Below are 15,651 nucleotides of genomic sequence, written 5' to 3' on the forward strand. Positions count from 1 at the left end.
GCGGCGAATAGATATAACGGCTGTGGTAATATCGCCATTTTTAAGACATTGACCTGCCCCACCCACGAGATGGAAAGCGGCCCCCAATCTATTAGCTTGGATTTGATTTTCTCCAACAGAGGCGGGTAGTTTGCGTGGTATATTTTCTCAATAGTTTTAGTTGGGTGTACTCCCAAGTATTTGATCTTATTACTGGCCCATCTAAAGGCGTGTGTCGCTTTAATATGTTGTTCAGTGGGGGTGGGCAGATTAAGACGGAGTACTTCTGACTTGTTGGCGTTCATTTTTAGCCCAGCCACTCGCTCGAACCGGTCTAGTTCCTCACAGACCCCCAGTAGGGACCGCTCAGGGTGTCTCAGTGCAAGGAGCAAATCGTCCGTGAAGGCGGCCACCTTGTGTTCCTGTCCCCCAAATGGTATACCAATTATGGAGTCTGTCGCTCTTACCGCCGCCAAGAATGGTTCGAGGTGCAAAGCGTACAGCAGCAGGGAGAGTGGACAGCCCTGTTTAGTGCCTTGCTCTACTTTAACCGGGTCAGAGATTTGACCGTTAATTGTCAATCGAAGGGTCGGGGCGCGATAGTTGGCCATAATTTTATCTAAGTATTTGGGGCCAAAGCCCACCTTGGTCATCGTGGTGAAGAGGAAGCCCCACTCAACCCGGTCGAAGGCCCTTTTGGCATCTATCGCTAGCAGTAGTGCAGGGGCCGCCTTCTGCTGCACCTTTTCTATTAGGTGGGCTATTCTCCTCACGTTGTCTGCCGTTTGCCGGCCCCTAATGAAGCCAGCCTGCCTGGGGATTGAACTAATTTGGGCATGATCAAGTCTAGCCTGGATGCCAGGATCCTTGGTGTGTATTTTAGCGTCTACATTTATCAACGCTAGCGGGCGATAGGACCCGCACATCTCCGGATCCTTCCCCTTTTTGTGTATAAGGACGACCTTCGTCTCCTCCATTGACGTAGGTAAGACTTTGGTGGACCCTACGTAGTTGAACAGTCTTGTTAGGGGGGGAATTAGGAGTTCTTTATGTAGCTTGTAAAACTCAGCCACATACCCATCAGGGCTCGGGGCTTTATTTGTCGCTAGTGTGCCGATAGCCTTCCTGACCTCATCTGTTATATCTTCTTCCAACCGATCCCTGTCCTCCTTTGATATGGCTGCAAGCTCTACCCTGTCCAGGTAGGACTCTTGCGATGCGGGGTCAGGGTTGCTAGAGGAGTACAGATTAGTGTAAAATTGGCAAAACTCCCTTTGTATCTCATGATTTCTTGTGTATGTCCAGTCCCCCGCCCCCTTAATTTTCAAAATAGTTTTGTCATTCTCTTCCTTTCGTAGCATTTTCGCTAGGAGGCGGTCGGATCTGTTTCCCTTCACATAGTACCTTTGGTGCAGGCGGGGCAGGGTTTGTTCCGCTGCCCTCGTCTGGATGAGATTAATTTGACATCTGAGTGTGCGTACCTCTCTTTCACCAGCTCTCGTATGTTTTGTTGCAATCTGTGCCATTGCCTCTTTAAGTCTGATTCCTAGATTTTCCTCCTCTAGTCTCATCTCCCTTTCTCTCCTCACCTTGATCGCAATGATCTTGCCCTTCAGCGTGGCCTTGAGGGCATCCCACCACACCTGGGTTCATGTATCCTCCCAATTATTATAGGCCACAAACTCATCCACCTCCTGTTCTACTTCTTTCGCTAGTATTGCATCTTTGAATAGTGGGGCCGGTACCGCCACCTCCACAGACCTGTTGGTCCGCGTGGTCTGGCTATAGACAGGGTGAGAGGGGCATGGTCGGAAATTGACATGCTCCCTAGGTTGATGTCTGTTGAGATGCCCAGAAAAGGGGAGGATATCCATATATAGTCTATTCGGGAGTGGGTTTTATGCGCGTATGAATAGAATGTGTAGCCTGCTGTGTTCCTGTTGATCTCTCTCCAGGTATCTATTAGGGCCAATTCTCCCATTTTCCTCCTGAGATCCCCAGAGGGGCGTCCCATCGGCCCCCATATGGCCCTACTTCTGTCTGCAGAGGTGTCCCATGCCATGTTAAAGTTCCCCGTTAGTATAATGTGACCTCTGGTTAAATTGCCTAACCGGGTTAGGGATTTCTGGATGAAGGAGTCCTGGCCAGTGTTGGGTGCATATAGTGTTGCTATTGTGAATGTCTCCCCCCTGCCCTCGAGCAGCACCGCTAGGTACCTTCCATGGACATCTTTTTGCATTGATTTAATTGTTAAGTCTAATCTGTCTTTCAGAGCTATTGTTACCCCTCCTTTCTTACTGGCTTGTGTGGCCTGAAGCAGCCTTTTATATCCCCAAACTTTGATTGTATGCAGGTCTCTAGTTTGGATATGGGTCTCCTGGAGTGTGGCTATGTGCGGATTTTCCTTGCGGAGAAACCTCTCCACTTTATTTCTCTTGAGTGGGGAGTTTAAGCCATTAAGGTTTAGGGACAACACTTTCATCTGTTCCATGTTAGCCAGTGAGTTGAGCCTTTAGGTTCATGCCCCTCCTATTGAGACGAGGCGTCCTGGATATCTTCTCAGAGAGGACATGGTGTCACCCTTTGAGTGCCTTTTGCTGGTGCCTGACTCGTGGATCTCCTCCCCTCCCTTGCCCTCTCGTTCGGCCCCCCTTCACCTCTCTCCCCTCCTTCCCCCCTGCCGGGTTAGTGCGGCTGGCACTCAGCCCCTCACGGTTTAAGAAGCCGAGAGCCAGACCCTAATAACTGCCTGACTCGTCTCCACGCAGGAACTCCCTCTCCCATTCCAAGAAGCCGGGTCCTCCCCACCCCTCCCACCTCCCCATTGCTTCCCGCTCATACTCCGATACATAACCTTTTCTGTTCTTTTAAGCACTTATCTTCTTTAAGTGCACGACCTCCACAGGGGTATCATGAAGATATGAGTAGTGCCCCTTGGTTGGCTTATTTGCCCTTCGTCTCAGGTTGGCCTCCCTGATCTGGTGCCAAGTCCTGGGGCTGGGATCCACGGAGAGGCTGTCTCCGGCCCCTCCTTGGTCTCTTTGGACAAGCTTCCGTCCATTCCCAAGGTCTCTGGAGGGCCGCTTGGCCAGTGGGGGAAGCGCGTAGTGGTGACGCATCGTCCTCCAGCCCTAATAGCGCTGCTCCTTGGTCACACGTCGTTACTTTATGGAGTTTCCCCTGCCACATGAAGCTGAGAGCAAATGGGTGTTTCCACCTGTATCGCACTTGGGTTCTCTCTTATATGGGTCAGAATCGGTGCCATGCACCTTCTCCTGTTCAAGGTGGCTTGGGATAGGTCCTGGTAGAGCTGGATTTCTGCTCCATTATGAGTGATCTGGCCTGCCTTTCTGGCCTTTTGCAGGATCTGTTCCTTCAGTGTGTAACTATGGAACGGCACCAAGACATCACGCAGTCTCGTTCCCGGTTCCTGGCGTTTTGGCCCTACCCTGTGGATCCTATCGAATCTGATGTCACCGTCCTGGTCCTCTTCTACTAGGTCTCTGAATATTGCTCTCATTGTTTCGGTCAGATCTTGGTCCAGAACAGCCTCAGGCAGGGATTTGACTAGTATATTAGATCTTCTGGACCTGTTCTCCAAGTTTTACGCCCTCAGCTCTAGGTTATGGGTAACTGTTGCTAGGGTTTCCAGAAGGGTGTCTGCTTTCCGTGCATCCTCCGTTAGCTCCTGTATGGCCCTCTCATTAGTGTCCACTCTTTCTTCCATTTTGTTAAGGTCTCTTTTTATATCTTGTAGACCTTTGGCCAGATCATTCCTCAACGTGTCCATTTGCTTCTGCCCTGCATCAGTAATTTTCTCCACGATTTCCTCCAGGAGAACTTTGAGCAGTGAGTGAGTGACGGGCATTTCCTGTACATCCTGTCTGGTATCCGAAACTGATTCTGTGGTCCCACCCTTGGGGTCATGAGTCTCCTGCTCGCTAGATTCCGTGTCCCAGATTTGCGCCAGGGTTCCTTCCCGAGTCTTTCTCAGCAGTTTGGAGGGGCCTGATTTATCTTTGGTCTTGTTTCTGGACATCCCGGACAGACGTGTGGGCTCCTGAGTGGAATCGGATACAATTTACCCGGTGCTATGGCGCCACCGGTGCTGTTGTCACTGCAGGTTTTGGCTGTCAAGGGGAGGTGTTTATACTGCCCTTTGCGTGCTCTGGGGCCCCCCCTCTGTTGTGGCTGAATTGTTATGATTACTGTCTTATGTCCGTGAATGGGCGGGTTTGGCCTCCTTCCGCCTCCGTTTTTGTTTGTGTGTGGGTCGCAGTTCAGTTATCGCGGACCTGGATTCTTAGTGTCTCAAATGGGGGTCACAGAGCTGCGTTTGTCCCAGAGTTACACTTTGTCCTAGATGAATATTGGTGAGCCACACCAGGGCCCCTGGTCTGGGTGGCAATCTTTGGGCCCTCTGGCCAGCGCCGGCCTGACTATTGTCTTTTATTTGTTGCTGATTAGGGTGGTGTGGTAGTTTTTGGGGCCTCCACCCCGGGCCAGCCAACCGGGGTGCCTTATTTCCGTTGGTGGTTAGGTCATAGCGTATACCAGTGATGGGGGCACACGCGGAGGGGCCCAAGCCCCGCTCGTATTACCCAGGCGGCACCCTCACCTCCCCCACTTACTTGTTGTTATGCCTTACTCTGGTGTCTAGACAGCTTACTCTTGTGGTGATTTTATTGATTGTCACCACTTCCGCTAGATGGGTGAGTGAGCGCCAGGCGTGATCTGTTGAACGCCCCTATTTTTTCCAAAGAGAAGGTGTTTTGAGAGTTCAGTCCTCCTTTCTTTTAAAGGTGGTTTTGAATTTCCATCTCTCTCAAGAGATCCATCTTCCTCCGTCTTTCCTCTGCTCTATCCTTTCAAGGCAGAGTAGTTGTTCCATCGGCTAAACCAGGTGCAGTCTCTCAGCTACTATGTATCTAGGACGAGGGACATCAGGAAAGATGACTAGCTTTATGTTGGTTAGGCTTGTGCACATGCTGGCAGGGATGTAACTAAACAGACTCTGTCAATGTGGCTAATTCTTTGCATCTCTGAATGTTATGATCTTGCTGGAAAGGATGTGCCTGAAGATCTCAGAGCTCATTCTCAGAGGATTAGCTGCTGCCTCTGCTCTTCATATGGGAGTCGTGGACTTGGACATCTGCCAAGTTTTTGGAGCATTACTGCTTGGATTCCCTTTCAAGATAGGATGCCAGTTTCTGCAGGGTGGTCCTCCAGAGTTTTCTGGTCTAGGTGGAGTCCTTTGCTTTCTTCCCTCCTCCAGGTCCACATACTGTTGTGGGAGTCTGTCATAGATGAGGAATCTGTGAGAGGAAGGAATTCATTAGAAGAACAAATTACTTACCTTTAGGTAATGTTCTTTCTGATGGATGTTCTCCCTTGGATTCCTCCTCGCCCTGCCTACCTGTCCCCCTTTGGCAGATAGCTTGTACACCATTGGTTCCTCAGCATCCGAGTGCTAGAAAACAAGGGTGGAAACGAGGTTGCAGCGCCTCTTATATACTGGCCCTGACGGCATCTCTGTCGTGAGATACGTAGAGGTGTCAGGGAGAGCCAACAGGGAGGCACACTGTTCCCACTGTTGGCAAACAGGTTGCCGAAGATCAGCTGTGCAGTGAATACAAGATCATGGATGAGGAATCCGTTGGAGGAACATCAATCAGAAAGAACATTACTGAGAGGTAAGTAATGTAATTTGTTCTTCTACAGACTACAACCCCATCTCATTGATGAATCTTTTAATATGAAAAATAATACATTCTCTATTGAAGGTAGATAATTGGTAAAAAAGAGGCAACCTTATGGAGCAACAGAATGCTACAAATTGACAATGACACCGTTAATTGTAGATACAGGGTTAAAAACAAATACAAACTTTGGGAGACTTTATTTCTGAAAATGGTTATCTAAAAACGTCCTGAGAAATGCAATCACAGTGTAAGCTTAATGCAACAGATTGTTGGAAGGGGCTACAGTTACCACACTGTTTTAAAAAATGTGGAAGGAACACCGAGGAACTCCAGAGCTCACCAGTAATGATAGCGTTTAATTTGCAGAATGAATGCAAAGGATCAGTATGAAATTTGAATGCTGCATTTGTTGATCACTTTTATGGAAGGCTTGACAGCACATTTATATAAGGTAGCTACGAGCATGTCATTCAAGTTTCAGAGATGCGGCAAAGAAGCTGAACTTAAATTACCATGTTTCAAGATCCTCCAAACATGGCACTGAGCTCCCAAGAGACTATATTTAGCAGGATTATCAGATCCATCTGACTGCTGGCAGTGCTCTGTCTGTGACAGTTATTTTGCATATCTTATGGGATGTACGCCTTTCACAAATTATTGGTATAAGGGTACGCCCAGAATCAGATCAGTACTAGGAATCGCTGTACTGACCAAACCCAACTGTGTGTGCTACACGATAATATAGTATTAACAGAACTGCCTTCTCAGGAAGAGAGAGAGATGCGTGAAACCAAAATCTGGTACTGCAAACAAGGTAAGAGAAAGACCAACAGTCACAAGTCAAATATTAACAACAGTTTATTCGCTTCAAGCAGATCCAGGCTCATCTAGGACTGCGCAGAGCCATAGAGAAGTGAGCAATTTATTTCTTGGCTTGTTCGCCTTATATACACATTTGATTTGCTGAGATTGTCAACTTCCAGACAGTTTATGACTTTCTGCAACGTATACATTTTCTGCAAAAACATACATTTCTCTTCCGTGTCATGCTTGCACAGGATATCCTTTCCAAATGTTCAAACTTTTTGCAGCGCAAGGAGACGTTCCTGTGCACCTAATCTATGTCCTGCCCCACCAAAGGTCGCTGTACATCTGTAGCTCGGTAGTTTGTTTAGAATATCCCCTTCCTGGAATGTACATATCGTCTCCTGCGTGAATCATTGGTACATACATTTTCAGGCCAACACAATTTGTTCTGGGAGACGGGAAGAAATATATTATCTCTTATCTTACTTGCACCAGGCTGTTCAATGTCAGAGGCCCGCACAAACACTGAGTTAATCATTCTTTGTCAAACATGTTTTTTCTGAAGAGCTCAGCAACTTCATGCTGCGAACATTTTAATCTGAAAAGTAGGAAACACGAAATGGAGTCTGATTGTGAACAAAATGTGGAATATTAGGCTAACCAAAATGGATGTCGTTTCACAGATGAAGTTAGCATTATTTCTTGCGAAACAAGCGATTCTTCGACATTGGAGAATGGTAGTGTGGTTAATGTTCCTTCCATACACTAGCTTGGGGAAAAAGGTGACGAAATTAGCATTATACAAAATGCTGAGATATATATTGTGACAAATCCTTGGATGTCGTATTCTCCCCTATGTGAGACCACTACCCGATAGTCCCCCTGGGGGTGGTACTCAGTGGGTGGATCTAATGGAGAGGGATCCCCCATGGCACGAACATCAAGAGGGAACGCAGCATTTCCCCACATCACCCCATTTCACACCCATAAATTCACCTATCCTATCCTTTCCACCTCTGTACCTCAGACCTCTATGTACATGTGTAGGGTAGAGAATACAGCTTTAGTGAAAAGTATTGAGAAAAAGAAAATCTCCATTGACTCAAGAAAGAGCAGCAACATCAATGCTGTGACGTGGATAAAGTACAGAGACATAAAGAGCACTTCTCTGAACCAGGTTGAACGGTCGAGTGTTTGCCGACTTCCTACTGGCCAAGACCAATATAAAATAGAAAAAGGACTTACTCAGTTGTCAGTCCCTCCCCGGAGGCACCGTGAGCAAGGCAAGCACCGTGCAGACGGAAGAGCTGAACCTACAGCTACTGACCGGGACGTTGTGGAAGGAGAGATGGCATCCCCACCTGCTTGGAAAAGGGCAGAAGGGTGGAAGAGTCTGAGGCTCCCGGCGCTGAAGAGCACAGACGAAGACGGTCCAGCAGGTACGTGCAGCCAGGCTCCCATGAAGTGCTGGGTAGCCGCTTATGGCAACGCGCGAACAGGAAACAGTGTAGAAGAACGGTCGGAAGACGTGAGGAAGCCTGAGACCTTGGTGAGAAACCAGGAGCCCAAACAGAGAAGGTACGGGGCGGCCCAGGGACCTCAAGGGCACCACAGAAGCCAATGTAAAGGGGTCTGGAACCTGAGAGAAAGAAATATAGAAACAGATGTCTGGGACCCGAGAGGCCAATGTAACAAGGTCTGGGACCCAAGAGAGTGAGAAACATAGAAACCGGTCTGGGACCTGAGAAGCCAATAAAAAGGGGTCTGGAACTAAGAAAGAGAAAAACAGAAACGGAGGTCTGGGACTTGAGAAGCCAATGTAAAGGGGTTGAGGACCCGAGAAAGAGAAACCAATGTGAAATGGGTCTGGGACATAAGGATACGAAAGCGTAACAGGGTCAAGGACCAGCTGGAAGAGACGGTATTCCTGGCTTGGAGTGTACCAGGGTTACTGTGAAGAAAGAGTCAAGTACAAACAAAGAGACACTATTCCTCAGCAGAGTGTACCAGGGATACTGGGAAGAATCACTCAAACATAACCAACGGGCCCAACCTTGCATAAAAACATGGTCCTCCAACAAGCCCTCTTCTTCGTTGCAGTACCTGGTAAGGTCGAATACTAGGTCTGTCCAAGTGATTCACTGGATGGGGCTCACGAGCGGCGTGAGAAAGGCTAGGGGAAGGCCGGCATTCCCCCTACTTTGTTGAATTGTAAATACCACTCCCTCATCTTGGTTGCATAGAATGTTCTCCCCTCTAGTATTTCTAGAGTTTCTGGGGTCAAACTGATGGCCTTCTCATACCACCATAGTTCTGAACACCCAACATGCCTTGCTATCACCAATGAAAGGGCTAAACCACAGCTAACTTTCTCTGCAACCTTAAGGGGATATGGTGTCCTAGGATTACTTCAGCAGCCCACCTCCCTTAACTGCAGATGCAGGGAGTTTCCTACAGTCTTTCAAACAATCACTTTCTAAGAATAGTAAAATTGTCTCTTTCAAATAACCACTCTGCAAGGATGGCAAAATTGTCTGTTTCAAGCAGTTACTTCCTAAGGATAGTGAGGGTAGTTCTTTAAGGATGGTGAAAGTGTCAATGGGCCTCATTACAATAGTGGAGGTCCGGAAACAAGGGTGCCGGTAAGCCTACCAGCACCATTGTTTCCAGACTGCCACATTCCAAGTTTGCCTGCCCGAGCCGATGTGCCCGACAGGTCTGACCCTGCAGGGCACATCGGTCACGGTAGGCAGACCGATCACGAAAGCACTGGCACTGTTGGGAACGCAGCCGGTGCTTCCGTGTCTCCACTCCGATAGAGTCCGCCGGGGTTGTAATCTCCCAGTGACACCGGAAAGTCAGACGCCAGGAAATAGTTACGGCTCCACCGGCAGGGTTACCGCCGGTCTGATGCTGGAAATTTATTGGAGGGACAAGGCCTCCCTGTCCTTGTCCTGTAGTCCTTTTTCATTTGTGTTCTGTATTGTTTTCTGCCCAGGAGTCCAGGTGGGACTCCTGGCAGTGCAGATCTTCCTGTTTTTGGTTGGCACCCAGGGGTTGGGGTACAACCCTGTGCCCCTAGTGTATGTGTTTGGGCCTCTGTGTGTGGCCCACAGAGCAGGGTATGGGCTGGTGGCAGCTCCATGCTGAATTTGACAGGTGCTCTGAGTATCCTCCATTTTGGGATACCCAAGCCCTGCCATTGGAATCGGTTGATTCCTGATAGGAAACAAGATGGCCCCTGTGGCCTCTTGCTTTCTATTGCCTGTTACCTTGTTTTCCCAAAGTCCTGGGAAGCCCTGACTCTGTCCCTTCCCACTGACTGGCTCTTGGGTGGAAGTTCCATATATGGTGGTGTTGGGAAATCCAGGCCAGACTGGCTGGAGCCTTCCCAGTGACTGTATGTTGTGGGTACACCCTGTGGGTGGGACCTGGGTGAATGGAGTGTGTGATCAATATGTACTTCTTGTTGTGGATGTCTGGTTTCTGGTGTTTGACACAATGACTGAGACAGCCCTGCCCGAAACTGGTATGAATGCAGTGTGTAGTGTTGAATGGCTGGGTACTTGTCCCAGTACACATTCCTTGTTGTGAGTGTCTGAGAGGGAGGAGAATGGCCTGCATGTACTGTATGCCTGATTGGCTGACTGCTGAATTCCCTTTTGAGTGATTGGTTGCCTGAGTGTGACCCAACAGAATGAATGGGAGATCAACTAGTATATCTGGGGGCCTCTCACTGCTACAAATAGTTCAGAAGCTGAAGTTGAAACTGACGCTTAATCTCGAAGCCGAGCCTGAAGAAGAAGGTTGACTGCTGTCGCCCTTTGCTGAAATCCGAAAGCCGTCGAGACTGATCCAAGAGAGGACCTGGTTAGGCGCCCTCGTCCCGTGCTCCAAGGGACCATCGAGCACCGCTAACTTTCGCCGAAGCTCCCTGGAAGTCAGACCCTCGACAGGCTGCCGACCGGAGACGGGGACCGCCGAGGAGAACGAGGATAAGCACCGGACATTCCATCCACCGTCGTCAACCAGGGTTCACAGGTTTGCTATAACCGCTGGAGGCCCATCGAAACCGTGTTGCCCAGAAGCGGGGACCGCTTAACGCCGTGCCATTGACGAACGGAGCCGCAATTCTCCTTTGCCTAAGACTTTTGATTCACGGACACGCTCGTCCGCACCGCTGCTCGACTGATCCCGCTGGAGAAGGCCAGGCCGTCGACTCGCTGAGGCGCATCCTCCAGTGGGTTTCCCGCCAACCAAAGACCGTAGGGACGCCGGACAACTCGACGCTCTTGCTGGGCCACAGTTCTCTTTGCGGATCTGAACTATCGACATCGAGGTGCTCTGCACACCTCTTCCTTGCAGGACGTCTTTGTTCTGTCGTTGATGAACACTGCTGGGACCGAAGCTGCCGCCTCGACGCCGAGTTCACTTTCTCCGAGGGATCTCGACGATCCGTGGCTCCTGCTTTAAAGGGAGCCGCTCAAGAAGGATCCGTCGACGACTCGTCGAACCCTGCTATTCCAGGTACATTGGGGTGGTAGAAACATTATAGAAGGAAATAAGATTTATAGACCAAATATGGACTGGGCTTGTGATATATCTTTACTTTACAGGTTGCCCAGGTTGGGGTAGCGGATCTCCACACACACAGAACTGTCTAACGGTAGAGGCCAGTATTCTGCCAATTGTTCTAACCAACTGCTTTCCTCCTTTGTCTATGGTTGGTTACCTTTATTAATTGATTTGTGTGACATTTGACCAGAGTATAGTTGATGCACTTTAATGAGATCTGATAATAATTGTGGTACAACTTAGAACTGTATATATTTGCCATTATAGATTTACTGAGCACAAAGTGAGTTATTGTGATTGTGTATAGAACCTTGAACCTTAATTATATAAAGACTGTGTTTTAACTAATACAGTGTGTGGACATTCCTTTGTGGGGGCTTGGGGACTACACTGTACTTAAGAACCAGCCTGCATCACATCGTGAGAAGCTAGGCCCTGATTGCTCGTCCATTGCTACCAACAATAGAGAATCTTGGCTGGGGTCCTCTGTGCCTCTTCTCTACCATATAGAGAGCAGGAGTACAGATACCCCCCTCCAGTCTTTACAGCCGTACCCCTAATGAGGCCCATTTCAAAACCAAATACTTCTTATAGAGATCCTCCTGGTATACTCCCTTGCCGGGAAGCTTTTAGTAGATTCCTTAGATCTCCCGGTATACTCTCCAGATATTTTTTCACAATATGAACTTGGTTATTGTATTTCAACTTGCCTGTTGCTTGGTCCCCCAGGACTTCTTTGCTTATCTGCTTTTTAAAGATCCCCTGGTATACTCTCCTGCCAGATATCTGTCCACAATGTCGGCATTCTCTGTATATTTTAAAGGGATTTCCCGGTATGCTTCCCTGCCCGGAATCCCATCTGTGGCCTGCAGTTCTCCTGGTATACTCTTTTGCCAGGTATCTTTTCCCCAAATGCTTACTTCCTGATGCACTTCTTCCTCCAGGGCTTCCTTTTAAATGTTCTCAATGTCTTTCAGAATAGTAGAGTTACTGTCTGTACTTGTCCCAACTTTCCCCACATTGACATCTCATATGTGGAGACTTGTTCAAGTTCACCTTTTTAACTTCTTCGATGGTATTTATTTGCTTTTGGTAACACTTGCTCCAATTTTCCCCATATTTATATTTCCTATATGGAGATTTGTGCAAATTCTGTCTTTCTTTTCTACTTGGTCGGTATTCCAATAAAGTTCGTAATGGTTCCCAGACCTGTGTGTATGCACTGGGGTTCCCAACAGCTCTGGGTTGACTCACCAGTGTCTGGCAGCTCCTCTGACCCATGGGGTGTTGTTGCGGTGAAGCTGTCACCTCAGGATGGCGTGCTCCGCTCTGCAGACCCTCTCTCTGGCTCATCTGCAGTCTCCGCGTGCCTGCCCCGGTAAGCCTACTGCTTTTAGGATTTGACTGCGCATCTGGCAGCTATGATGTTGTTGCCGGGGGCCCAGAAGTCCTCTCCATTTGCCTGCAGTATCTTCTGTGGCCTCACGCCACGCCGGTAAGCACTGCCTGCAAGCAGCAGCTTAGGAACACCGGTTCTCGTTGCTATGGTTCGCTCCCATGCCTCTCCCTTCCCTGTGACTCTGCTTCCTTCCTTTCGGGTTCTCTCTGCATTACAGATGCTGACACCATATTTAAATGTCCCGCGTAGTGGGATTTCAATATAACCACTAGTCTGCATGTTTACCTTAGTGGTTCTGTTGATCCATATTGACGACGACTTCTTCGTCTCAGTAATTGAGGCTTCATGGGAGTTGGAGTCCATAGGTTTTATAGGACATCTAAGATGATTTTGGTTGTGATTTTTATTTAACACAAAAACATCTGAGACGGGTGTTGCTATGTGTGTTTTATGTACGTATGAAGTGTGAATGTTATCCTGCCTCTGAATGTGTCTGGCAAGAAGGGGTTTGGGGGTTTTACAACTGGAGGGATTTGTATTATGACAGCATGCCATAAGGAATTTAGGATTTTTAGGGTCTTCTTCACACGGAAGGGAGTCTCTCCTGATGGCGTCACCACATTAACCCGACAGTTTCCTTCTGATACCTCCCCCAGGGTCAGGATCAGGTAGCAGCTGCCACCCCCTTGTCACATGGGAGGAGATCTCAGGCTGGGGATCAGTGATAACCCTACAGGATTCATCACAATGTTCAGAGCCTTGTTTAAAGTGAGAAAACTATACTAAGCAACGCTTGCTGCACTAAGAGTGAAAATTAACTGTCTCTGTTACAGTAGTGTGTGATGGAATTCGGGAGATGCTTTTCTGCCTTTAAGTGACCTTTTTTATATTTACAAGTTTCCCCTATGTTTTTCCTTTTATCATGTTTATTGCTGGTAAACAATTGTAAATTGTCTCTGATTTACTTTTCCGGGTTGACAATGATGACGATGTAACAGTAAAGCCTGATAGACAAGGTAGTTATAAAGAGGTTTTTTCTTGTGTTACGAGTGTTCAGCGATATAGCCTGAAGGTATACATGATAGGGCTTTATGGAATGTAGTTCAGGTACATATGATAGTGACTTAGGAATTAAAGTATGTAACTTTTCATTTGTTTGTTTTCCTATCAGGCTAGAGAGGTCTAGTACTACTTGGAACCAGTAGGTTTCTCTTTCCAAAGAAGGTGCCCATCCTTCGGCCTCTGCAAAAACATGTAACTGGGATCTTGGGTGTTCTCAATTGATTATGATTATGACGTATTTCGTTGTAAACATTCCAGACGTGACAATCTGCTTTCTTGGCTAGGGGCTATTTGCTGGTGAATATGCTAAAAGACTGTTTCAAGCACCTGAACTGGATTGCATTCATGAGGCGGCGGAATGGCGATGCTGCACTGCTAGTAACGGACACATTCCCAAAATCACCCTTCTTCTGGGCAATGTATCTCACAGAGGTAATTATACTAGAGGCAAAAGTCATATATATCATGGACAAAGGTTTGAAACATTTCCATACATACCTTCATAAATGGCAAAATCTTGAGGACAGTTAACCAATTAGTCCTGGTAGATTTGGCAGGGTTGTCTTGAAAGAGCTCTTTTGGTATCTGTGACACAGATGAAATGTATAACTTTTAGCCATCCATTTCCACACACCTTTGACATCTTTTTGAGGCAACTGAAGTTAGTCTTTAAACCCTTAGTGATTATACTGTAGTGCAACAATGAAATTGGTCGTTTTCAGTCATGGGCTGTGCACAGTGGGTTGGGGTATGTTGGAAGAAGAGCAATTAATCTGACATTAGTCTGTAAACTCATGTAACTGTAATGCTCATTCATGCAAGTACTTTCACAGAACTCCCACATTATTCTAGCATTTATAGAGACCCAAGATATAATAGAGGTTTTAGACTATGTTAAAAGGAAGGGGATGTGTTTGCTTATGCAATAAGCACAATGCCATATCGTTGCAAGGGTCAAATCCAGAAAGAGCACTGACACGATGTTGGAATTGCTTGAGGGTAGAAGTAGTTTGTATGAGAACATTTTGCGCAAGGACTATTTTCTTTGTAGTTATTTGAAGGAGGATATTCTAGTTGGGTTGGTTTGTTTTCTTTGATTCTTATTTGTAATTGAGATTTGTATGGATAAGTAGTTTGGGTCTGATAGTGTTCTCTGTCTTAGATTTTGCTGTGTGTGCTCTCGTTGATGGACACTTAAAATGTTCCTGCTAAACTTTGTGTGCTGGTGTACCGTGGGCTTGGCTGCAATGTTGTTTGTGATACAGATTGACTGGAGACATTTTTCAGATTTTTTGATGTCTTCTTGATTCTTTAGGAGGTGCATTTGAACATGCTAGAACTGTTCAAAACCCTAGCAGATGTAGAATCCACGCAGCCGTTCTTGCAGAGAAAGGATGTCAAACGTGGGACACGGTGCCTGGCAGAATGTAACCTTGGAGATGGAGAGGCTTGGAACAGGTTAATGATAATTAATATGATAAATCTAATGAAGGGTGCATGTTTCAGCAACATGGTTAAAAAAAGCAATGCTGGTTCAGAAAGTGGGAGCAAGCAAAAGCACAACAGAAGTGTACTTTTATTTTGGTATCTGTATAGCATCTCTGTAGGTATGGCAATAGAATGTATATATATTTTTTTTTTTGGTCAATCTTTTTATTGAAATGATTACACACGAAATTCATCATATATCATTGCAAATAGTGATATAATTAATCTCACGACTGTGTAGCAATGATCTAGACCGGAATCAATTGCAATTCATCAGTTATCTCGATTTCGGCAGCATTTGTGAGAATATAAGTTCATAGTTTGTCGCTGCAGTTATAACAACAATTAGTTTGTTGAGGAAATATCAACATTTCCTTTTAACATTAATAATTCATCAAATGTATAAGATTTCGTAAACAATCTCTGGGAATAGACAAAGATAGCTTAATGATCGGTAGAACTCAAGAAAAGGAGAAAAGAAGAGAAAAAAAAGGTTAATTATAACCATTTTCTCTCTTCAGGGTTACCAACAACATGTGGGGGGCTGCATCTTTCTCGTTAGCGTATGAGCATTTAATAAATACATTCAAAGTGTCAATTGCATATTAGGGCTGGCAAAGGTATTTAATGTCTCGGTTG

At 46.8% G+C, this 15,651-nt stretch overlaps 1 protein-coding gene across 4 annotated transcripts in view; it reads left to right on the plus strand.

Annotated features, from left to right (window-relative positions):
• The window catches only part of TDRD10 (tudor domain containing 10), a 1,872,714-nt gene that overhangs the window by 1,306,374 nt on the left and 550,689 nt on the right, over positions 1-15,651 (plus strand). For all 4 annotated transcript variants that reach the window (XM_069652002.1, XM_069652018.1, XM_069652008.1 and 1 more), the window contains 2 exons: positions 13,809-13,956; positions 14,840-14,982. In XM_069652002.1, the coding sequence (XP_069508103.1) occupies positions 13,809-13,956; positions 14,840-14,982 (291 nt within the window). The remainder of the gene's footprint in view (positions 1-13,808; positions 13,957-14,839; positions 14,983-15,651) is intronic.

The sequence above is a fragment of the Ambystoma mexicanum genome, chromosome 1p (assembly GCF_040938575.1).
Source record: "Ambystoma mexicanum isolate Mex_15411 chromosome 1p, UKY_AmexF1_1, whole genome shotgun sequence".
Lineage (NCBI taxonomy): Eukaryota > Metazoa > Chordata > Amphibia > Caudata > Ambystomatidae > Ambystoma > Ambystoma mexicanum.